Source organism: Castanea sativa, chromosome 1 (assembly GCF_040712315.1).
Source record: "Castanea sativa cultivar Marrone di Chiusa Pesio chromosome 1, ASM4071231v1".
In the NCBI taxonomy this organism is placed as follows: Eukaryota; Viridiplantae; Streptophyta; class Magnoliopsida; order Fagales; family Fagaceae; genus Castanea; species Castanea sativa.
This window is the reverse complement of record NC_134013.1, coordinates 88764830-88790740: the sequence shown is the minus strand read 5'-3', so window position 1 is coordinate 88790740 and position 25911 is coordinate 88764830. Positions and strand designations below refer to the sequence as shown.

General features: G+C 34.4%; 3 protein-coding genes across 3 annotated transcripts; 2 read left to right on the top strand and 1 right to left on the bottom strand.

Annotated features, from left to right (window-relative positions):
- The first annotated feature begins 342 nt into the window (after positions 1-342).
- LOC142638093 (protein DMP3-like) lies at positions 343-1501 on the top strand. The gene has a single exon (XM_075812094.1). The coding sequence runs from the start codon at positions 638-640 to the stop codon at positions 1313-1315; it is 678 nt and encodes a 225-aa protein (XP_075668209.1). The 5' UTR covers positions 343-637; the 3' UTR covers positions 1316-1501.
- A 2018-nt stretch (positions 1502-3519) lies between these two features.
- On the top strand, positions 3520-9620 carry LOC142640030 (putative sodium/metabolite cotransporter BASS1, chloroplastic). The gene is made up of 7 exons (XM_075814348.1): positions 3520-4134; positions 5199-5339; positions 7606-7761; positions 7841-7962; positions 8058-8216; positions 8776-8836; positions 9124-9620. The coding sequence occupies exons 1-7, from the start codon at positions 3664-3666 to the stop codon at positions 9307-9309; spliced, it is 1296 nt and encodes a 431-aa protein (XP_075670463.1). The 5' UTR covers positions 3520-3663; the 3' UTR covers positions 9310-9620.
- A 14124-nt stretch (positions 9621-23744) lies between these two features.
- On the bottom strand, positions 23745-25041 carry LOC142636669 (pre-mRNA-splicing factor CLF1-like). The gene is made up of 3 exons (XM_075810951.1): positions 24802-25041; positions 24112-24331; positions 23745-23995 (listed from the first exon to the last, which is right to left on the bottom strand). Exons 1-3 carry the CDS (start codon positions 25018-25020, stop codon positions 23745-23747), a joined length of 690 nt encoding a protein of 229 aa, XP_075667066.1. The 5' UTR covers positions 25021-25041.
- Between the last annotated feature and the right edge of the window lie 870 nt (positions 25042-25911).

The window sequence follows — 25911 nt, the reverse complement described above, 5'->3', positions numbered from 1 at the left end:
GTTGTACACCTGGTGGGATATTAGAGGATATTCCCTTTTTCACATGTAAAAGGAATTTTGTAAATAAATAAATAAATAATCAAATTTACATGGACATCATTATCATACTCCTATTACTTATCACAAAACGTTACGTATGTGAAAACTGACATTAACTTCAAAATACCGACTTCCTTCTCAAAAAAAAAAAAAAAAACTTCAAAATACCGACCCATCTCATGAGAACCATGTTGTTGTCAAATTAATAAAGTCTTAAAACAAGGGGAAACTTCAAGGTAAAAAGCCACCTTTCAACTTTCAAGTCACGAAAGTCTTTACTTATCTTATCTAGTTGTCTCCAAGTACCCTCACAACCACTCTTCTAATTCCTTGACGCCACATAGTCTTTCTCACTTGATCACATCCCACATTTCTTTTCCTCCACCTTCTTCATTCACCAAAATCTCTCATTTCACTTCTACAATCCACCTTGCCACCACCACCACCACCAAAATCACCACCTCTAGTCAAATTTTCTCAATTTTAGTACGCAAAGCTTTCGCTTTTGTAAGGATCAATCTTCTTTCGAAGGTTAATTCGTGGCAAACTCCTTTCACTTTATAATTCAGCCTTGCCCATCTTTTCCAAAATCCAAAAAATGTCTAATCTTAGGCCAAGACCCACACCCACCACAAAGCCACCATCCACACCCAAAACCCCAAGCACCACCACCAATACAGACCCTGATCCTGATGACACCCCAAAACCCCAACTCCAACGCCAACAATCTCTCTCACAAAGAGCAATCTCCCAAACCTTATCAACCACAGCCACCTTAGCCAACCTTTTACCCACAGGAACCCTCATGGCTTTCCAACTCCTCATACCAGTGTTCACACAAAACGGCACATGTGACTCAGCCACACGCCCCATGACACTCGTCCTCTTAGTCATCCTAGCTCTCTCTTGCTTCCTTGCTTGTTTCACAGACACAATCAAGGCCTCAGATGGACAAGTCTACCATGGCCTTGCCACTTTCAAAGGGCTTTGGCTGTTTGACTATCCAGGCTCTTCAACTCAAGGCTTGCCTGATCTGAGTAAGTACAGTATAAAGTTCATTGATGTGGCTCATGCTGTGTTAACTGTGCTTGTGTTTGGTGCTGTGGCTTTGAGAGACAAGAACGTTGTGAGGTGCTTTTATCCAACGCCAGGACATGAGGCTCAGGAGGTTTTGGACATTGTGCCTGTTGGTGTTGGCCTAATTTGCAGCTTGTTGTTTGTGGTTTTCCCAACTAGAAGGCATGGCATTGGGTACCCCGTCACACCAGGCAAATAAATTGATCATTTGTTGCTTGCTTTTTTGTTTTGATGGGCCAAGGGTGTTATTATTTTTCATGATCTCCCTTCCCTTTGTTAATTTGCTTTAACTTTTTTTTTTCTTTTTTTGGATTGAAAGATTGTAAGAGACACTGTTTGAATTGGGAGCAGAATAAGTTGGTAGAAATTACAGTCATTTTTATTGATATTTGGTAAAGTAGCATTTATAGTCTTAGTCCTCTTTATTTTTATTTTATGAAATTTGCCTCTGTATTGTTGTTGGGCCGGTTTTGATAATGTTGTTTTTATTTTTTTAAAATGTGAGAAAAAAATGTGTGAAAATATATGTAATATTATTTAAAAATTAAAAATTATTGCTTAAAAAATTTCCGAACAGCCATACAGTCACCGAATTGTCTATTTGTGGTTGAAAAAAATATTGCATCCTTCTGTTGATTAAGAAAAACAAAAACAAAACAAAAGAAAGAGCGAAGAAATCCAGAGTAACTTGTCTAGTTGTCTTCCTATGGCTATGGGCCCGCCTAGGACACGCTGTCCCTCTATGTTGACTTTGTTATATATATTTTTTGTAATAATAGAAAAAATATATATGATACATTAAAAATAAGTGTAAATACAAAAGGTAACCGACTAAAATGAGGTAGATTCATATATCATTGTTATATAAATAAATAAAAAGAAGAAGATATTCATATATCATTTTACATTAAAAATACGTTTGTATCAGTATCATAGAATGACTATTTTATCTTATCAAAGTTATTAATTTTGGAGAATATATTTCACAACATTTTTATAGTAATTTTATAACAAATTCTAGTTGGTAGGTTGTTACAGGTTTTTTATGTAAATTTACTACTAGAATTACTTATTTATTTATTTACCTATGAATAATAGTAAATATCAACTTGTCACACAGAATTTGTTCATAAAATTTGTTGTAAAAATGTAAATAATGTAACATTTATTTTAATTTTATTCCATTTCAATTAAAATGGTTCCAATATATTGTACCTATTGAGCGCTTATCAAATTGATACATATAGCATAGTCATCAAAAGTGTACCAATCCGACAATTGTACTCAACCCAACTCAAGGCGTCAAAGTTGATTTCATTGAGTGACAAGTGGAACAAAAACCTGCCCAAACCAAACCCAAAGACACTCGTACATATATCAATTCTTTTTCAAGATCCAAATGTTAACTTTATGAAGCCAATGGAGTTACAATCCAATGGCACCCTCTTCTCTTTTTCTCTCCTTTGTCACGAGTTTGATCGTGGAATCATGCCTCACACCCCACCCCACCCCCAAAGAAGTGTAATTTATATAACATATAAGGTGAGTTTTACACGTGGGCTAATGGGTCTTTGTGCTTAATTTGTTTTTGATTAATTGTTCAAATTTCAAATTTATTTTTCGTAAAAATAAATTCAACAAAGAAATTATTTACTCCCATTCTGTTTTTGTTGTAAGTAAATAGTATTATGAAAGATGAGATCTTATTTTTCCATCTTCTTCTCTTCTCTTTTATTCATTTACTTTCTCTTCTCCTGTATTTTACCAATCAAATTAAACTCTTCCTTTCTTTTATTTTATTTTTCTCTCCCCTCCATTTCGCCAAAGTATATTAACTCAAATTTTGAAATAAATAATGTTTAAGAAAAAAAAATTAATCTTTCAAATTTATTAAGTCATAAATTATGATTTAAGCAACATCACATCATCATTTTGTCTTATTGATATTATTTTTATTAGGGTTTTATTAACTTATGTTTTAGGGCATTTATTAATAAAATTCTTTTAAAAACTTTTTATGAAAAAAATAAAAAAGTAGCTAAAATTTTTGATAATTTTTTAAATTTTATTATAAATAATTTCATGAAATTAATAATTAATATATACTCTAAAAACTAAGGAATACATTAACCAAATTCATTTTATTATCAACTAATTATAACATATCATCAGTACGCAGTACAAAATCAATAATTGGGAAAATAAAAAAGAATAAATCATTGAATGGGAAGGCATGGCTACCACACAAACTCATCACTCACGTGCTGTGTACTAGAAAAGTTGCCACATATGCCAAAAATATGCCGCTTGGATTCCCCTGGCCCTCTTTTTATTTTTTGGCTGAAGGCCCCTCTTTTCTTGGCCTGTATGTGGATCTATGATTGTATAGTATCAAAAAACAAAGCTCACCTCCCCATAAAAAATGGAACACCATTGTCATGGTGTCATTGAGATTGAGATTCCAAGGAACAGAAATTCAAAACACTCTGAAGTCTATACAAATCTAAAACCTCATTTGACTATCTCCCACTTCCACATTGATCAACCATGTCCATCTATGCAAGACTTTGTCCCTTCATTTCACCCCCACAAACCAACCAAAGAATTTCCAGAGTCACACTCACACTCAAAACACCCACAATTTCTTTTCCACCAAAGCTCACAAATTTAGTCACTATCACAGCTATTCATGGAAAACCCAGATGGGAAAACTTGTTATATACTGCAAAGCCCCGAACTTTACCCATATTCAGAGCTGTTAATGGAAATTCTGAACATTCACCAGTCGCTCCAGCAAAACCCAGCTGGGAAAACTTTTTGGCTACTGCAGCTAGCTTGTACCCTCTTTATGTGATTGTCGGATGGTTTGTTGCTTGTGTAAAGCCATCTACTTTTGCATGGTTTGTGAGTAGAGGTCCAGCTTCATATAGCTTAACTCTTGGATTGATTATGTTGGCAATGGGTCTCACTTTGGAGTTCAAGGACATGATCCGTCTGTTCTTGCAAAGGCCACTCTCAGTAAGTTTTGATTTTTGTTCAAAATGCTTGTAAATATTTTGAGGCATTGTGTTATGAAGTTGCATGTAAATTTGGGTTCTTGGTGAAATTTGAGATATGGGTATGCTTAAGATTGGAAACTTTGAGTTGGTTTTTATAGAAGTTCCTGAAATTGAGCAAGTTGGAAGATATGGAATTCAATTTTATGTGAAAGTGAAAGACTTTGCTGCAGTATTATTTTGTATTACATTGCATGGACTTTTGTCCGTTCTTTGGAATATTGTAATTGTTACTATAAGCCTTTGTTAATCTGAACAGTTTCAGGAAATTAATTAAATGGGAATTCGTTATTGAATTGAATATTTAATTGGGAGATAAGTCAGCTAACATATTTTCTGCATATAGTTCCATAAATACTAATGCCTAAACTCTTTTGCTTGTTTTCCTTAAGGCTGCATTTGCATTTAAGGAAATATGTCTAGTGATACAAAATTTTCCGCTACTGCTGGCATGTTATGATTGGTGCTTAATAAAAGTGATATTAGTGGTGGAGAGGCCATGTGAAACTAGTGTCACACCAATCCCAACTTGCCACCTTAGCAAGTTGTAAAAATATGTGTCCCCAGGATTTGCTTGATAAAAGTTAAAAAGGATTTGAAGAATAGTTACTCGTATAAATTGCTTGATATGAATTTTAACAGTATATGATGTGTTTGAGCTATGAGGATTTGCTCTGACAAAAACACTAGTAATGTTATAGATTTGAAATAACATCTTATACCAAAAAATTTCAAATCCATATATTAGTAAAGCTTAAATCCATCCGTGAATTTCATCAACAGAAAAATTTGTCATTTAAACTAAAAATCGAAATGCAAATTGATCACTTCAAATGCCTCTATCTAAATGAAACCTTAGATCATTGCATAATCAGGTTAAATTTTTTTAAGTGTTCATATATTCTTATTGATGGCTTTCATTGATTTCTTAAGGAGTGTCAAGATTTTAATGAAGCACTAGCTTGATGTCTGTTCTTGAATATGATTTTCCATTTTCTGAGTTTTTTGCTTTGACCTTTTGTTCAGATATTGTTCGGTTGTGTTGCTCAGTACACAATTATGCCAGCCTCTGCATTTGCTATTAGTAAAATCTTGGGGCTTTCACCTTCTCTTTCAGTTGGTTTAATATTGCTTGGTTGTTGCCCTGGAGGTACCGCCTCCAACGTGGTATGATTACCTTTATTTCCCTTACATTGTTCTTTTTCTCAACTTATATACTGAAATTTGTATGCAAAGCTGTTTTACAGAGTCATTTATGCCCTAATTAGGAAGATGTGTTTTAACTACTTTCTAATGATCATTCTCTTTAGATTCTAGCACATTCCAAAGAGGTAGAATTTGAGGCAGGAGAAACTTGATAGCCCTTATGGGACTTACTTCCTAGTTAGGTATGTTATGTAGCTAACCATAGATTCATTAAGAAAGTCAATGTAAATCCTTTACATCTCCAAGACTGGTCGTTCAGATAGAGATATAGAGGACAAATGGTCATGAGATGAAAAGATATTGGCCAGTCATTTTATAGTGAATTTTTTTTTTAAAAAGGGCCTGCCATGGTTGTGGAATTAGCAATTTTCCACTGTAAAAAACGTATTTCCTGTTAGGCCGAGTACCTGCTGGTTGTCTGTTTCCTGTATTTTCTTTATGGCGTACTTTAAAGAGCATTGGGCCCTACAACGAAAGCCTGGGTCTCACAACTCTAGAACACTCACCAGATATAGTAAAATTTAGGTCTTCAGGAGGTGAATTGTTAGCCAATAGCCCAAGCAAATGGTTGAGAGTAGTATTAGCCAACAATTCGACACAAAAGAGCCCTTGTCCATGCATATTATGGGCTTTAAACCCTCCCTATCATTTATCAAAAGCTCCTATCATTTGACCATGCTCCAACTCATACAAGAATCACAAACTTCCATGATTACTATATTAACCCCATCTCATAATCTTATTCAACTAGAGTCTTCTGCATCTAGTTGTCTCTTAAGAGTACCAACCTGTTTTTTGTTATTTTTCATGGCTCATTTTCAAGTAGATATATTCTTTTACAAATGGGCTTTTAATAAAATTTAAACCATAGCATCAGGCATTGTGTTAGGGTCACCTTCAGCTACTATAGAAGTATATAGATATCTGCATAATTATGAGTATAAAATCAAGCTGTTAGAGTTCTACAAGATTGTAAACTTTATTGTTGGGCATAACATTTGCCATTTGAAGAAGTTTACCGATGTTTGTACCTATGCTTTTAAGGTATGGGCCACAATTTCAACTTTTAGCCCAATTAATGCTTGTTCCAAATGTTTGGGATCATCTAGTCCTTTCTATGTCCTTAATTTCCTGTAGGATTCCAATGTTAAGTTCAATGGATGGTGGGGAAATAATACTATATATTGTGACAAACACATGCATCACAAGGAAAATTGATGTTTATCGTTATCCCGTTTGTTTACCAAGTATTAATGTCATAAAGCGGCAAAGCATTCCTGTGATAGAACTGATACTAATCTTACAATTTTTTGAATTTATGAATACTTTTCTTCACAGTTCTAAACATAGGGTGGCAAAGCTTCTATTATGGATCTCAAATTATAGTGGGCTTACATATCTCTGACTTGATGGATACACGTCTCTGTCAATTCTTCTTGGGAGTGCATATTTAGCTAGGTTTCTTACAAATAGAAGTAGAGTGGAAACTAAAGATGTATTTTCAAGTGGCTTATATATTTATACAACTAAAATACTTTTTCCCCCTGTTGCTCAATCTTGAGCATATGTTATGTAAAGTAGTGGAATATGATATCCTTTCCCACAGCTAGTTTATATTGTTTCTGAACTTCTTATATTTTGAGTATGATGTCAATCTGAAACATATCACTCCTTGCTGGTATCAAATATAGATATCTTAAAGTCTATATTTGATAGGTAACATCTGGTCCAGGCAGGAAACTTAGGTAGAGTTGCCATACTTATTTGTCCAAATTTCAATTTGAATTGGAATTATGTTGAACAATTAACCTCTTTCTTTTAGAGAGCAAGATCTGACAATTTTCTCAAACAACTTGAGTGGTGAGCTCAGTTTGATGCTTTGATAGCTTGCAATCATTGGGATGGTTATAATTGATACAAGTTCATTTTAAAAGACTTAAATCCACTGCATTACTTGATTTTAATTTTAGTAGTAGCAGCCCCCCCCCCCCTTCCCCAACCCCCCTCCCTCTTCGCTTTCAAGATCTAGATACTTAGAAGCTTGACAAACTGATTGTAGTGTTGTTGAAGCCAAATGAATTGAGAATCCATTATAATTTGGTAATTTAGTTAAATGGATGGGGATTTTATTTCTAATTGATATGGAAAGTTAAATAAATTATGTCTAGAACAGAAGGTCTTCAATTTTATGAGATTCCAATTTACTTCTGTTTGTGTATTGTTTCAGGTGACCTTAATTGCTCGAGGGGATGTTCCATTGTCTATTATCGTGACAGCGTGCACTACTCTTGGAGCAGTGCTTGTGACTCCTTTCTTGACAAAGATACTAGCAGGAACTTTAGTTCCTGTAGATGCTATTCAACTTTCCATCAGCACCCTGCAGGTGAACTGAAATCTAAATAAGCTTCAATTATATAAAATCATGTATGGATGACATAGTGGTCTTTATTCATCCTGTCTAGGTGGTGGTTGCACCTATTCTGCTAGGTGCTTATATACAGAGTGCATTTCCTGCGGTTGTGAAAATTGTGACACCTTTCTCCCCACTTTTTGCTGTTTTGGCTTCATCATTACTCGCATGCAGGTTTTGGTTTTTTACACTTAACCAGTTGTCTTGAAAATACTTCGTTTTAGGTGTGATCCCTCTGATGCATGTAACCATGCTTTTTTGGGGGGCAGTGTATTTTCAGAAAATATTGTTCTGCTCAATTCAATGGTTGGTGCATCATTGAAATCTGATCTCTCTCCACTACGCCAAGCTCAAGCAATATTATCTGGTGATCTGTGGGTTGTAATGCTCGCTGTGGCATTATTACATTATGTTGGTTTCTTTGTGGGGTAAGTGTTACCCTTCATTTGATGAATTTAATCTGTTAATGTACACTTCGTTCATCAATATGATAGTGATGCATATATTTGTTTCAGTCTGTAACAAGTGCAGGTCTGATTAGTTTTTGAGCTTTGTGTGTGTGTGTGTTTTCTTGGCATAATATATGGTTTGATTCATGTTCATGTTAACTAGAGTTTCATTGAGTACAAAAATGACTCTGGAAAAAGCCCAATATTTAATGAATTTGAGTACTGCAATTTAATAAGACCGAATAGTCTAGACCTGTGATATATCCCTGTGAAGTGCAACATCATTGCAATAAAATACAAAGTTTAATTAGATTCATGTTATATCTCTATCCTCTTCTTCATATGTGCATTTCTTATTTGCCATTAAATATATGATGCAAGATATAGATGCTGTTTTTGACTACCATAGAGGTTCATAAATTCAGCCAATATAGCTAACTTAAATTTATTTTTTATCGTGTAAAATCTGTGTTAGTATTAACCACCTTTGGTTGCTTCAATGGTGATAGCATACAATTGATGGGGCTTTTAACTGCAGGTATATATCGGCAGCTATTTGTGGGTTTAAAGAACCCCAACGACGATCAATATCAATTGAGGTATATGCAATAGAATGTCAAACCGGTTGCATTTAAAGTTCTTGCTTTTGTTCCCTGCTCAAGATTGATAATTTTAAATGTCACAATATTTTCCTTGTGTTCTTTTATGGAACAATTTTTTAAATTTCATTTCAAGTCTTCAGTTTTTTTTTTTTTAAAGATCAGAATGGAATGTCTAAGTCTAATGAAAAAAATTGTAATTAAGCAATGCCTCCAGTTTATCTGTAATGGCAATAGCTTATGGTAATACCAATCAATAATTTTCATTGATTGACACTTCCTTGCAGGTTGGCATGCAAAATTCTTCATTAGGTGTGGTTTTAGCAACCTCCCATTTTTCCTCGCCAATGGTTGCGGTACCTCCAGCTGTGTCTGCTGTGATAATGAATGTGATGGGTAGCAGTTTGGGTTTCCTTTGGAGACAGAAGAACCCATCAGATTCTGAAAGTAGTCCTAAAATTGATGATAATTGACTATGAAACTCCTTTTGAGTGTACTCCATTGGAATTGTTAAAAGCTTAAGTTTACTCATCAATTAAAAGTGTGTATACAAGAAGGCAAAACTTTGATACAATTCCTTAGATGTTTTCCAATTAAATTTAACCATGTGGTTGTATTGACTTTTATGCCACACAAATAGTGTTATTTTTGCCATAGACAATTAACCACATAGCTTGTTGGCAAAACACATGGTTGAATTTAATTAGGAAACTCAACATACAACTCTTAAGGAGTTATATCTAAGTTTTTTCCAATTCAAAAATTTACCTTAATCCTTCCACAACTCAAAGTAGAAGTGCTCCTTAAATTTTTGGCTGCTTATTATGAAACTAGGCTGTGACCTGGATAAAAACATGGATGATACTGGGAGCCTCTTAGTGAATGCTAATTGCTAAGCCCATTTTTCTCATAAGGGCAACACAATGAGAGCTCATAAATACCCAAAATGTCTCATTCCTTGGTTAAGTGATTAATTCCCTATTCATCAGAGGAACAACAAGTGATTAATTCCTAAGGACGTGTTTGGAACAGAGCGGAGGGCAAGGATAGGAGAGTCGAGGGATAAGTGACTGTAATGTACTAAAATTATTATATTTCGGTCACCTTTCTCTATGCTCTTTTTCTCTTATCTCCATCCAAACATAGGGTAAAATTCTGTCTTTTATGGGGTGATCTTCTGAAGTCCATATTCTTGGCTAAGCATTTATCCAAGTTCAAGTTGGGAGGTCAGCCTGAATGCAACTTGATGAATGGTTCACATATTTGTATAGGATTGTAGGGATTTATTTTTTAATCTCAACTATCACATGCCCTTTCCATGACTTGAACGAAATTTTCATGAGGCATCTTGATTTCCTAGCTGATTGTGTATTGTTATAGACAACACTATCAACTTCCAAATGGATAAAGTAGGCTACACAACACAATTATTAGATGATCTTACCAGTTTTATTTATTTACTATTTATTTGTTAATAGGTTTTTTTTTCCCCCTCTTCAGCTTGATTTAGACCAAGCTAAGTTGGCTTGTGATCCTTCAAGACACTGGGTCAATTTTCAACCTTTTGCTTATGGTGATTGAAAATGATAGGCCATATTTTTTGGGCAAGTGTAATATATGCAATAGGCATTCCAACTATAGGTAGAATTTCTGTAATTGCCTTTGTAACAATCTAAATTTTCAAAGGAATTAACTAGGCTATCATTTGTCACTTTGGTTATCTTGTGTGCTCTTGAATGGGTTTATTTTTATCATATTATAACAACTTATTTAGTTATTGTGCAAAAGTACAATTATATTTTTAAAGTTCATTCCATTTTAAAATTTATATACATCAAGGGCATTCTTGAATTGCCCGACATGAATTCCTTGTGCATTGTCTTTCATATAGATATTTTTTGGGAAGCTGTCTTCATATGGATGAAGCCAATAAAATACGCCAATTTATACAAACTAAAATATTATAGATTTTAGGTGTCTCTCGCGTTGGCCCTATGATTATGGGGGCATGAAAAACACATTTGAATTTCACGTTCACGTTCTTTTCAATACCCTCAAAATCAAAACGGTTCATGGTCATGGATATAAAATTCTCTCACCATTACCTCCCAAAAGCTAGAATTGCTGCAAAACATGACAAGGAAATTGTTTTTCTCACTAGGAAATGCATTGGACCTTCTAGTGAGCTTTGGATCTTTCAATGACAAATAGAGAAATGTCAAAAAGACAAACATTTACTAACTTTTTTCACGACCTATTGGCGGAGAAGGTATCTCATTAGATCAACCGTTTCATGAAACATCTTTTCACAATACGTGGGATCTACACAATCTCATGAGACATCTCTCTCACAATTTGTGAAATTTACATATATTCTGAAAGAGATGTCTTATAAGACCGTCTCATAAGATAATTTTTCCTGAAAAAGTAAATTATTATTGATGCAATATCACATTTACATTACCTATTATTAATATCATTTTAATTTGATTTTCATTGACTCAATTAGTAAAGATGGTGTAAAAAAAAAATCTATCATATCTATAAAATAAAAATTATAAAGTCTCTTATCATTGAATAAATGACCATGGTTAGAATTCTGCTTACACCAGAAACTAATTATTATCTTGACTTGATGATAAAGCGTAATTATCAATTTGGAGTAAACATCAACTTATATATTAAAAATCCATTTTATTGTAATGTATATCAATCGCAATTCGCAACATGTCACCTTATTAATTTTAAAAGAAACCTTGTTAATTTTAAAAGATTTCTTGTGATCATGCCTCATGTACTAGACTTATTGTCATGGTAAATAAACCCTTCTGTTTTGTTGTCTACCCTTTAAATTACATGGAAAAGGGTGGACTCAGTGGTGACTAGTGACTACGCCAAGTTTCCACATTGATACATCTATATGGGTTAAATTTGATTAGAAGACATCGAAAGCATTCTCAACCTATATTGTTGATTTTTCCTGGATGGAATTCCCAATTAAGCTTACTCTCTTTCTCAACATACATACATATATTAATATATAGACACACTCACACTCACATGATCCTCTTCCAGTTGAGCAAGACTTCTTAGCACTGAGACAATTTGTCCTCCAATTTGTTCAGGTGCATCTCTCTCTCTCTCTCCTAACTCTCTATCATTTCCTTTCATAAGAACCATTGCATACTTACTGGCTCCATGAGAACCATGGCTAAAGGAACATATAGGCATCAATAGGGAAAATGTTATATAACATGTGGTCCAATTTGTATTGCACTGCCTTTTGGTCCAGCTGAATATTCTTTCAATCATTAATGTGAAGGAGCTTAGGAAGGATTTTGCTTCCTATGACTTCTCTAACCTTATGTTTGGATGAAGGGAGATGATGGAAGGAGAGAAGAGGAAAGGGAAAGGGGGGCTAGATGATCTCTCTCATCTTCCTCTATTCCAAACATATATTAAAATATATGGTGGCAAATTTAGCTGCTCATGAGCTTAGTCAATGGGCTTCAAGATTTTTATATTTTCGGCTAGTTAACCCTACCCATTTTTCTAAAACTATAGACTTTTTTTTTTTTTTTTTGGTTGGATAAATAAGGATTATATTAATTAAGAGAAAAAAAAATAGAAGATCCAAAGCCATCTCTAGAGCCTCGAGAAGAGACCCAATCAGGAAGAGAAGAGATGTTTATGGGCCCATCCCACATTTTGCGCAATTATGAGTTTTACAAGAAAAATGCATATATCCTATAATATAATAATAATTGATAAACCGGGTTTTTGAAGTAGGTTTCTATAATACTTCATTTTGTTATACCTAACAACTTCAGAGAGAGAGAGAGAGATGCCTAATAAGCCTTATATATTTTTCTTATAATAAAGGAATTAAAAAAAAGTATATTATTTTAGAGGTGGGGTGGGATTGGTGTAACTCTTGAGTCCAAATCTAATTAGATTTTTTTTTAAAAAATTTATCTTCTCAATATTTTAGAAAAATTACTTTTATTGAGTCTTCAAATCCGTTGGATGTAATGGTTGTACTAGAAGGAAATTATGTAATTATACACGTAATTATGTAAGGGGGTGAAGGAAATCAAGCATACTGCATATGATACCAAGTCTAGTCTTCTTCACTCTTACTGCAATTTATAGATGTTTTTGATAATAGAACTTCTCTCTGGCATTTATATTTGAGCCATCACATCTCTCTCTTGCTGAACTATGGTATTACAATTTTTAATCCCAAGTGATCTCCTTAGTCTGTGATAGCACATAGGAGGGAAAAAGATATATTACATTTCAAACCCAGAAACTGTTGAGATTACTATATATATATATATATAGAGAGAGAGAGAGAGAGAGAGTTTATGTCCAGCTATGGTATTACAATTTCAGATTATTGTCATTTACTTTTAAAAAATGATAATTGGTTAGTTCTAAATTTTAATTAGTTCAATTAATAAAGTTTTTTGTTATGAAAACTTTTGTACTCTGTTAGCATTTATATATAAATTTTATTTTAAATCATACTTTTCAATTCCTGAACAGGACTTAAGGATTCTCCTTGTTTTGGGTGGACAAAATGTCTTGTAGCACTCCTAGGACAGAATTTCATGAGAATAGAAGATTCAAACTCAGAAGTTGAATTCATCACTGAAAAAAATAGGACCAACCCAGATACATCATGTGACATGTCTCAAACTATTTGCTTGTTTAAAAAATATCTCACCAGATCTCAGCAGAACAAACGTGAATCAAACATGGAAGACTCAGAAGTCTTCAAGAGGAGAACTTCAAGCCCTTTATTGCCACCTAAATTTGGTTATAATTTGAATCGATCTGCTTCCTTCCTAGAACAAAAATTACTTCCCATACTTAGGTACATTTTTTTTTTTTTTTCATTTGTTAAATTATTTGTATAACAATTTCATTTGTAAAAAAGGATCTCTTTAGTTACTTCTTATGTTTATAGGACTGATACATTACAATTCAATTCTCTGGATGGGAAGTATTCAACATCACAACTCACTATATTCTACAATGGAGCTGACAATGTCTATGACAATGTTTCTGTTGACAAGGTATGCAACTTAAATACTTTTCTAAGTCCAAAAATTTTCACTAGACCAAAGTGTTTGTTTTAGCTTTTTAAAGTATCATATTTTAAAAGGTCACAAGTATCTTAGGGTATTTGTTATAGTTGATTTTTTTAATTATAATTTATTAGCTTTCTATAAAGAGTCAAGTCACTTTTAATTTACAAGAGAGTTTGTTTATTGGTTTTTAAAGCATCTTTAACGAGTGCCCAATGACATCTATTAACATTTTATAAAAAAAATATAAGAACATTTTTTATCTATTTTCAAAAAAATAATAAGTAAAAAACTAATCCAAACGCACTGATTTGAAGACAAGTTTTTTTTTTCTCTTTATACACAAATTAATTGTTCACACATTTTCATTGCAGGCCCAAGCAATTATGCTCCTTGCTGGTGATCAAAGCTGTTTGTCAAAACCTGTTGTCACAGAAATGCCAAAAACCGAAGTGACAACACCATCTTATCCACCCAACTTACCATCAATTAATAGCAAGTTAAAAAAAGGTATCGTAATTTGTAGCACAATCATTAATGATCAATTAGGTCATGTTTAGAAAATGATTAGTGACATGATCAAGTTAGAGCATGCAAGAAATGTTCAACCATATAGTTTGTGTTAGAAACTTTAAAAATTTTATAGAGACCATACCATACATATTGCTCAAGAGAATGAACCAAACCCATACTATTTCCCTACAGTGCTAGCATATATTTTATTTAATTGTGCTTGAACTTTCGAGTTATTTCTTTTTTAATAGTTCACGATTTCATTTGCAGATTTTGAAAATTATTATTGACATAAAACCACATGTAAATGATATAGTTTTCTTCTAATCTTGTACTTTGTGTATGGATGCATCATTGAATTACCTTCCAAGCACTTTTTTTTTTTTTTCAATGTCTCAGCTTAGAATATATCTAACAAAGCCTAAATTTCATTGCCATTTTTAGGAATTCCAATGGCAAGAAGGTTTTCCATCCAATGTTTTTTTGAAAAGCGCCGAGAAAGGTAACAACAACAAAAAGGAAAAAAAAAAAACTTAAAAATTGAGGTAGTAGTGAATGTGATTAGTAACAAATCAACAATATATGAAATTTTTTTTTAAAATATTTTTTTTTAAGTAGAAAATTTATACTTTTATAGTATCATAATATTACTCAATATTTAATTTTCCCTTTATCATATTAAAAATACATATTAATTAGAATTCGAGGTACAGGCCTAGAAGAGAATCAACCATTATCAAATTCACCATTATTCTATCTTTGTCAACTAAACGTAGCTCTTTCTACTAAGTATTGAAATTAACAAAATGGAAAGTGCATGGCTCCACAAATTGCCATGCATGGGTATCATTAGTTGTTATGATGTTGAAAAATATATAGCATTAATTGTTAATATTTTTATGTTGTTCTTATATTGAGGAGGTAATTAGACTTAAAATATAGTAATAGAAAAAAATACGTATGATTGACCCTAACTAATTTACTGAAGGTCCATAGTCAGCCCAAAAATTCTAAGATTTAGAATTTTTTTTTTTTTTTTAATGTTTCTTGGCTTTTCAAATAAAATTAGAATCTTGTTATCTTATATATCAATAAGAGTTTGTACTTACAAAAAGAATGGGTTGTAATTTAAAAAACATAACCCTTATGAATTTAAGGGTATGCATTTAGCTAGAACGACTAGCACACATTTTGCACAGCAAAAGCACTCTCTTTTTTTCTTTTTTTTTTAATGAACGCAAAAGCACTCAACTAGATCTTGTTAACAGAAAGTACTTAATTAATCTCTACTCATTACATGGTTTGTGTTTTGCAGGGTAATAAGCATATGTCCTTATGCTCTTCCCATCACAAAAGATGAGGAAGAAGACAATAAGCCAACACTAGACAATGTCGATGAGTCCAATCAAAATCATAGCTTTACTCTTTCACCTTTTCCTTCTCGTTTAGATTATTTTTTACCTGTGTCAGCTAATAAAAACTGTTAAAGTTGGTACATTAATTTTATGGCAAAATGTTATTTTAATATCTAGCCACAAATCCTGCCAATCAACTATAACTGAAGTTCTAAGCGGAGGATATGCCTATATCTTAGTTAAGAGTCTTGTAACTCAGCTAACACCTCTTACTGTTTTTAATGGAGATGTTCAAAGTTGAGATCTTTCCTTCCCGATATAAAATTATCCACACAAGAAAAAAAATCAAAATTTTAGACCTAAAATTTTATTCCTACAAATATGTAATTGTATAAATAAAAAATAATAAAAAAAGCACTAAAAATTGTGCTCTATATATCAAGTTGGAAAGTGTTATCCACAAAAGCGTTGTGTAGTACTTGTGGTGACATGTGTGCTTTATTTATTTTGATAAATTGCAATTTTTATTAACAACAAAAGGCTGAGCAATGATCTGACTTGCAAGCCTCTCTCTTCGGTTCTCTTTCTCTAGGAATTTATCGTGAAATCGTGTTAGGTTAGTGTTGCTATCCATCTCATAGGATTTTGTATGGAATGTGAGAGTCGTAAAGCAATAAACTATATCAAAATTTCATGCTTTCACACCTTCTAAAATTTCATTATACCAAGATAACTTATTTTGAATTTCATAGACTCGTATATATTTTTAAAGTCGTAGAAATCTATATCTTAACTATAAAATAGGGAATCTTTATCAAAGTCAAAAACTACAAAGACAATGGACTTATTTCATATTTGAGTATAAAATAACAAAAATTTATGTATGCATGCTGATGCTAGTTGCCAGGGCGTCTATTTTGGTGGGCAATCAAAATCATAACATCCTCTCTCGTAATTTAACTAGACCAATATGTGTCACCACTCACCACCACCAATTTGATCCTGTTAACATATATAGTGTTGTGGGCTTTAGGCCCAACTAGTTTACTTGTTTAGCACTCTTACTTGTATAACACTCTTACTTGTACTACACTCATATTTACTTGTACTGCACTTATATGCCTCCTATATAAAGGCACTCATGTATATTCTTTCAGTGAGAAATACAATATTATTCAATTCAGTATTTCTAACATGGTATCAGAGCCACTGCTCTGACCTTTTCTTCGCAGTCTTGTCTTTATTGGTGTAACTCCATTCTTAATATTGCTTCCGCTGTCACAACAACTGCCACAGCCTTTCGCCGTTGAACCTTCGAGTCTTCCAGACATCGTCCTCAGGTTCCGGACCTATAGCAGCCGCCGTTGGGGAGTTCGAACACTGCAAAGACCACTGCCTTTTCCGGCACCGCCGTGAATATTGCTCAGATCTACATGTTCGTGAAAACCTCACAGTCATCGGAGTCTCCACGCGCCCTCACGCGCCGCCACGTGCCAGATTGATCCTGCTCACGTCAGCTTGCCACGTCATCTTGCCACGTCAGCCTGCCACGTCATCTTGCCACGTCAGCCTGCCACGTCATCACTGACGTCACCTTCCAGCGCGCTGCTGACGTCACCTTTGACCGTTGACCGTTGACTTTTTCTGAAGTTGACTTTTTGCGGCCCAGGTTCTCCTTACTCAGTTTTTCGCGTAGATTTCATTTTTGCAATCCATTTTTGCATATTTTGCTTCTAAATGAAGAATAAGGACAGGTCTTCTTCCTTTTGCAACAATCATCGCAGACAATCTAGTAAACGCTTTTGCAATTTTTGAAAACGTTTTGGCCATAATATTGAGACTTGCTTTCAGCGTAATAAATCAGCTGTTTCAGGTTCTTCTGCCACTATTGCTAACATTGAGAGTGTCCAACCAATGGCTCCCGTCTTTGCACAATCTAAGTCTTCAGGTCGCACTTTCACCATGACCACAGATGACCTTAAAAACATCATCGTCAATGTCATTCGTATGGTTGGTAATGCATCTTATTCCTCTTCTCTCTCAGCTTTGTCCGGTATGTCTCCTTCCTCTTGGCTTATGGATTCTGCTTGTTGTAATCACATGACACCTCACTCGTCCTTATTTTCTGAACTTAAACCTGCACCACACCCTCTTACTATTCGCACAGCAAATGGTTCCACAATGTCTGGTCATAATATAAGTTCCGTTTCAACCTCCAACTTCTCCGTTTCTGGGGTCTTTAATGTTCCTGACCTTTCTTACAATTTGTTTTCTGTGGGACAATTAGCTGAGTTGGGTTATCGAATCATATTTGATTATTCTGGGTGTATTGTGCAGGATCCAAGGACGGGACAAGAGCTAGGGACCGGTCCCAGAGTTGGGCGTATGTTTCCCGTGGACAACCTTCGTCTTCCACTTGTTGCTCCTGTTTCTATTGTCGCAGCTGCTGCAGTTTCCTCTATTCCTTCTCTTGCTCTTTGGCATGCTCGACTTGGTCACGCATCTTCTTCCCGTGTACAACAATTGGCTTCTAGAGGTTTGCTAGGTTCAGTGTCTACAGAAAATTTTGATTGTGTTTCATGTCAATTAGGAAAACAACCAGCTTTGCCTTTCAATTCTAGTGAATCTATATCCACTGATATCTTTGACCTTATTCATTCTGATGTTTGGGGACCTTCCTCTGTCTCTAGTATTGGTGGATCTCGATATTTTGTTGTCTTTGTTGATGATTACTCTCGCTATAGCTGGATCTTTAATATGAAACATCGTTCTGAATTATTGCAAGTGTATTCTAATTTTGCAAAAATGGTTGAAACTCAATTTTCTAAACGTTTCAAAATTTTTCGATCTGATAATGCTCTTGAGTACACTCAATATGCTTTCCAAGCTGTTTGGCATTCCTATGGCACTGTTCATCAACTAACTTGTTCAGGTACCTCTCAGCAAAATGGTAGAGCCGAACGAAAACTTCGTCATATTCTTGACACTGTTCGTGCTCTTCTTCTCTTTGCCAAAGTTCCTGCTCCTTTTTGGGGCGAAGCTGCTCTTCATGCTGTTCATACTATTAATCGCATTCCCAGTCCTGTCATCCAAAATCAAACTCCATATGAGCGCCTTTTTCGGTCATCTCCAGACTATCACCACCTACGCTCATTCGGCTCTGCTTGTTTCGTTCTTCTTCAGCCACATGAGCATAACAAACTTGAGCCTAGGTCAAGACTTTGTTGTTTTCTTGGTTATGGCGAAACTCAAAAGGGGTATCGGTGTTATGATCCTATTTCTCATCGTCTTCGTGTCTCCCGCAATGTTGTCTTTTGGGAACATCGCCTCTTTGTCGAGCTCTCTCACTTCCGTGCTTCTTTATCTTCCTCTTCTGTCTTAGATCTATTTCCAGATGAGACGCAAATTCCTTTTGTAGCTGCTCCTGACCATCCTATAGCTGATCCTGATCCTCCTGTAGCTGCTCTTGATTCTCCTATTAACTTCTCTGTCCAACCATCAGAAATCCTTGATCCCTTTCCTAGTTCCCCTTTTAATGAACAGGTGGAAGATGAACAGGTCGAAGACGAGCTACCCAACCTTGATCTTGGTTCCCCTACTCCTGCTCCGCCTGAAGATCATGTACAAGACATTCCACCTCGTCACTCAACTCGGGTAAGGTCCATTCCTGCACATTTACTTGACTATCATTGTTACACTACCCTTGCTACATTGCACGAGCCTCACACCTATCGTGAGGCTTCCACTGACCCTTTATGGCAGATTGCAATGAAAGAGGAACTTGATGCATTATCTAAAAACCATACTTGGGACTTGGTCACTCTCCCCCCTGGGAAATCTGTGGTTGGTTGTAAGTGGATCTACAAGATTAAGACTCGCTCTGATGGGTCCATTGAGCGCTACAAAGCTCGTCTTGTTGCAAAAGGTTTTACACAAGAGTATGGGATTGATTATGAAGAGACCTTTGCTCCGGTTGCTCGTATCTCATCTGTTCGTGCCCTCTTAGCTATTGCTGCTGCCAGTAAATGGGATCTTTTCCAGATGGATGTCAAAAATGCATTCCTTAATGGGGATTTGAGTGAAGAAGTTTATATGCAACCTCCTCCTGGTCTCTCTGTTGAATCAAACAAGGTTTGTCACCTTCGACGTGCACTTTATGGCCTTAAACAAGCTCCACGTGCTTGGTTTGCCAAGTTCAGCTCTACCATCTCTCGTTTGGGTTACATGGCCAGTCATTATGATTCTGCCTTATTTCTTCGTCGCACTGACAAAGGCACTATTTTACTTTTCCTGTATGTGGATGATATGATCATAACTGGTGATGACCTCAGTGGCATTCAAGAACTCAAAGATTTTCTCAGTCAGCAGTTTGAGATGAAAGATCTTGGACATCTCAGCTACTTCTTGGGTCTTGAAATCACTCATTCTACAGATGGACTTTACATTACTCAAGCCAAGTATGCCTCTGAACTCTTGTCTAGAGCTGGACTCACTGATAGCAAGACTGTTGACACTCCAGTTGAGCTTAATGCGCATCTGACTCACTCAGGGGGGAAACCATTGTCTAATCCCTCTCTTTACAGACGCTTAGTTGGCAGCCTAGTTTATCTCACTGTTACTCGTCCAGACATTTCCTATGCTGTTCACCAGGTGAGCCAATATATGTCTGCTCCACGATCGACTCACTATGCTGCTGTTCTGCGCATTCTTCGGTACCTAAAGGGCACTCTCTTCCATGGTCTTTTCTACTCTGCTCGGTCTCCTCTTGTTCTCCGTGCATTTTCTGATGTTGATTGGGCAGGAGATCCCACTGATCGCAGGTCCACCACTGGTTATTGCTTTCTTCTTGGTTCTTCTCTGATTTCTTGGCGAAGCAAGAAACAAACTCATGTGGCCCGTTCTAGTACTGAAGTAGAATATCGTGCCCTTGCTGATACCACATCTGAGCTTCTTTGGCTACGATGGCTTCTCAAAGACTTAGGTGTGTCGACATCCTCTACTACTCCTCTCTATTGTAACAACAAAAGTGCCATTCATATTGCTCACAATGATGTCTTCCATGAACGGACTAAACACATCGAGATCGATTGTCATTTTATCCGTTATCATCTTGTCCATGGTGCTCTCAAGCTAATTTCAGTCTCCTCTACAGATCAACTTGCAGATATCTTCACCAAGTCACATCCTAAGGGACGCCTTCGTACTTTGGTTGACAACCTCAAGTTGGTCTCACATCCACCTTGAGTTTGAGGGGGGCTGTTAACATATATATTGTTGTGGGCTTTAGGCCCAACTAGTTTACTTGTTTAGCACTCTTACTTGTATAGCACTCTTACTTGTATAGCACTCTTACTTGTACTACACTCATATTTACTTGTACTGCACTCATATGCCTCCTATATAAAGGCACTCATGTATATTCTTTCAGTGAGAAATACAATATTATTCAATTCAGTATTTCTAACAGATCCCTATCTTTTTCATGAGTCATGTGTGGAATTTACCTGAGTGAACATGATAACTACTAACTAGATAACGTTGACAGCAAAGTTAATTTGAAAAAAAATATTAAATAATAAAAACTCTAATTAATTAATCGTCGTACAAAATATAATATAAATATAAATAGTAATTGGTATGAGAATTTAAATAAAAAAAAAAATCTAAAGCAAGGATCATCATCAAGATTTAACATATTTGTAATTTAGTTAAAATCTAGTTAAATAGTGTTTTGTTGCCCACTTTTTTTATTATCCGCCTAGCAATGTATTATATTAATATATATATTATAATATAGTATATATATTAGATTATATTTATATAATAAAAAAATAATAAAAATTTATACGTATGATGGGTTAATTTTTATATTATTTAATGAATAGAAATAAATTATTTTTTACATATTATGTAACAATGACATAAGAGTCAATTTATATAAACTACATTTATCCTCCCACTTTTTTATTCAACCAAATAAAAAAGTTTTCTACCCTCTCACTTTTTCACCCTTACAACCAAACATTTACAAGGGAAAACTAATTTTTTTTCTATCCTCCCACTAATTTTCTATCCTCCTATTTTTCCACTTACCAACCCTAAATTTAAAGGACAATTAACCATTTTTTTCTACTTATTTTATCAAAAGATGTTTCAAATACCTTTTTCACAACAACTTTAAAAACTTTCTAAATAAAGAGTCCAAATATTCTATTACACATATTGTACTCTACTATATATGTTCCACGAATTAAAATTTGCCATATGTCCACTTATTTCATTAATACTTAGGGGCTGTTTGATAAAGTTGTTTTAGTAACGTTGTTTGTATTTTTTAAAAATACGTGTGGGTGAAAAAGTGTATGAAAATACATGTAATATTGTTTAAAAACTGAAAACATGTGTTTGGGTTTATGAGGGGTTTGATTTAATTGGGATGTGAAAGACAATCATTTATGTTGTAAGCAACGAAAGTGATTGCCAATCAAAAGGTGAAATCTATCTAAGAGCCAAATTCGATGTTGGTGAGTTTAGTGCGCCATGATTAGCAGCACTGACAACCTGTGTTGGCAAATGTTGGTGTTGGTGGTGGTGGTGGTGGTGGTGGTGGTGGTGCTGCTGCTGTGATGTATTGGTCTTTGTTTATTAATATATTTATATTATATATAAGAAAATTTATCTTTTTCAACTGGATTTTTATGTGGTTCAAAAATGCCCTCATTTAGAAATAAGGTCATAAATGTCAAATAATAAATTTCATTTTGAATTAAAAAAGAGAATTTCTAAAATTTAGAATATCTTTCCCTTGACGTTTCCAAAAAAAAATTACAATTACTACTTATCTCTAAAGTTTATTCTTTTTATTTGTTTGAAAAATAAAAAATAAAAAATCTAAATTATAATAGATGCAAACTATTAATCTTTACCCCCAAAAAAATATAAGACCCTCTAAGCACGTGCGTTATTAGCACATGGTCAAAGGGTAGTGTATATATATAATAAAAAATATACATATATATATATATATATATATATTTTTTTTTTTTTTAGGCAAATGAAAAGAGAAAGGGAATACAATTAGACGCTAATGAAATAAGTGTACATGTGACCAATTTTAATTCGTGGAACATATAGAAGGCAATTACTAGGCAAAATTTGCCAAACAGTACCATTTCATAAAAGTTTTAGGAGGGTGGCATACGTTCAAAATTATTTAGTTAGTTGGACTCTTTTTGAAGTCGATTTTACCAAACTTGACTTCCGGGCAACTTTTATAGTCTGACTGGATTAAAAAAGAGAGGAAAAAGCCACGTAGAACTACTAAAAATCGAGTATAAGATACTCAACTTCCATTAAAAGTCGAGTATAGTGTACTCGACTTCCATTATGGTTAAACATTAACTGGAGCAGTAAAACAATATGTGATTTTGGGTAAAACAACATGGAAGTCGAGTATAGTATACTCAACTTCCATTTTGTGCCCTTCAGCTCTTACGGTAAATCAACAATCCAATCATTGAATTCTAATTAACGGAGCCTTCAATCTTTTCTCTCTCCGGTGTCTCTCTCTTCCTACAACGTCTCCGTCCATCATCAACCAACAGGTTCATTCTCTTTCTCTCTAATGTGATTTCTTTCTCTTTATTATTGGCTGAAATGGGTTTTGATTTACTTTTTAGGTTTAGTGATTTGGAGATTTGGGTTTAGTTTTTATTTGTTTTTGTGTTTTTGTTTACTGTGCTGTTTCAATTTTATTGTGCTATTTCAATTTTACTATGCATTTGCAGAATTTGGTACATTTGTTTATCATGCTAGATCTTAACATATTGATAAAATCATGTGAAATGATGTTTGTTCACAAAATGTCATGCTTGTAATAATGTTTAATTTTAATTTTTTTATCTTGTTAGATCTTTGATCTTTGATAAATCTATGTATATATACATGCTAATTGTTGTTCATCTTGTCACTCTTGTAAAACACATCCTTTCCAAAACATAAGCATAGCACACCCAACAACGACACCATCTGCCTTCTCTTTTTCAGCTTCTTTGGTAGCTTAGCTTGGACTAAACTAATATCACCAAGCTCCCCAAAACTGCTCTCCATGTTCAGCCACTCTTCCAGTAGCATCGCTCTTTCCTCTTTTAACTCAGGTGTAGATATTCTGTAGTAGTTAATAGCTTTCTCAAAAAACCCTGATTCATAGAAAAGAAAAGGGTTAGAGCTTGTTTTATTTGTGATGAGATTTAAAACACAATCAAATTATAAATTTAAAGAAGTAAACAATATGATTTCACCAAAAACTCCTTACTTCTAGCATGTTGAATGCATTGCTTCTTTTTTTCATGAAGATCCTCTTGGAGATCATCTTCTACCAAGTCTGAACCCTTCGCATCCTCCTCCATGGCAGACGCCTCAAACTTTGCATAGCTTATCCAGACCTTCAAGTGCTTAGTTTTGTCCAGAAGCTTCTTATAGAGCTCTCTAGTCCTTTCAAATTCACCCTCTGATATTTCAAAATCAATGTATGCCTGTCACAAAATAAATAGATTTATTATTACTAGTTATCTAAAAATCAATGTAGTCAACAAGCTTTAAAAAAATATGCCAATGCTTTCTTACAATCAAGTCAAATTGCTAACCAAAAAAGTGATCATCACATCCAGAATTATGGGATATCAAAGTGGCAAAAGAAATCAGACTATAAGACAGAAATGACCCAACTTACTTCACTTATTTATCAGATATGGGCCCCTTTTTTATTATTTTAGGCATAGCTTCTTTCATTTTTTTGAGTATCAGAAAATTTACTGAAGAAACTATGGAAGGAATCAAGAAACATCAACTACAAACATCATCCTGAAATAAATGTTCATGGTGAAAAGTAATTATACAACTAAAAGGACCATTAACAATTAGGAATGAAAGTTGTAATGAAGAATAAACAGTCTAACTGTATTTTTAGCATTGAGTAAAATGAGGAATGCATTATTGCATGTACCTTCCACAATAACTCTGGCATATCCAGTGCTGGTTGGGCAATTGCAAGCTCAAAGATCGCCCTAGCTTGCTCGGTCTCACACAAAGATCTCTCTAATTCTGCATACTTGCTCCATGCATAACAATTTTCAGGCGCCCACTCCAAATACTTCTTATAAAGTTTTCGGCCACGGTCTATATTTCCAAGCTGAAGCTCTATATCAATATACTTCTTGAACATCTATTAGGTTAAAAAGCACAATCACAAGTGTGAGAATATGCCAAATATAGTTCATATTTAAACTCAATCAGTAAATGACCTTATCTTTAGGAGCTTTGCCAATTGCATTTCCCAGGATTTGTCGTGCAGTCTTGAGATTTAGTTGCTAGATCTCAAATTGAGCAACTAGAAGCCATAATTTTGCAATTTCATTGTGCTATTTCAATTTTACTGTGCATTTGTAGAATTTGGTGCATTTGTTTATCATGCTAGATCTTAACATATTGATAAGATCATGTGAAATGATGTTTGTTCACAAAATGTCATGCTTGTAATCGTGTTTAATTTTTTTTTATCTTGTTAGATCTTTGATCATTATAAATCATTCTCAAAACATGTTTTTTCTTTAAGTGTGTTCCTATGTATATATGCATGCTAATTGTTGTTCATCTTGTCACTCTTGTAAAATACATCCTTTCCAAAACATAAGCACAACACACCCAACAACGACAAAATGAAGACATGCTTTGTAGAATCTGCATGTGCAGAAACTGCATTTGCAGAAATTGGTGCTACATTTGTTGAATTGGCAGAACTTGGTGCTGGTATTTAAGGCTTTCCCTAGCTAATTTTTTTGTGAGGAGGGGGGGAATCTGAAAATTTTTCGTAAATTCTACTAAGCTAATAAAAAACTAAAGATTGTTGGAAACAATACCTATCTCCATAACAAACTAGATATGGTGTAAGTCTCTTTCTATTCAATGTCACTAACCAATATTGCACATTACACAAACGTATTATTTATAGCTGATATGACACAAAAACTTTTTGCAGCATGACGATAGATCCTGGAACCATTGATCGCAGTGAATTGACGAAACAAGTTAAACATCGATCTGAGTTACTGTGGAA

Bases quoted from the DNA above. Each gene is read 5' to 3' on its own strand.
- LOC142636669 (XM_075810951.1), bottom strand. From the start codon at position 25,020: ATGTTCAAGAAGTATATTGATATAGAGCTTCAGCTTGGAAATATAGAC. The intron at 24,332-24,801 runs GTACATGCAATA...ATTTTGTGACAG, and splicing joins TGCCAGAGTTATTGTGGAAG to GCATACATTGATTTTGAAAT. The intron at 23,996-24,111 runs GTAAGGAGTTTT...TCTATGAATCAG, and splicing joins ATGCATTCAACATGCTAGAA to GGTTTTTTGAGAAAGCTATT.
- LOC142638093 (XM_075812094.1), top strand. From the start codon at position 638: ATGTCTAATCTTAGGCCAAGACCCACACCCACCACAAAGCCACCATCC.
- LOC142640030 (XM_075814348.1), top strand. From the start codon at position 3,664: ATGTCCATCTATGCAAGACTTTGTCCCTTCATTTCACCCCCACAAACC. The intron at 7,762-7,840 runs GTGAACTGAAAT...CATCCTGTCTAG, and splicing joins TTTCCATCAGCACCCTGCAG to GTGGTGGTTGCACCTATTCT. The intron at 7,963-8,057 runs GTTTTGGTTTTT...TTTGGGGGGCAG, and splicing joins TCATCATTACTCGCATGCAG to TGTATTTTCAGAAAATATTG.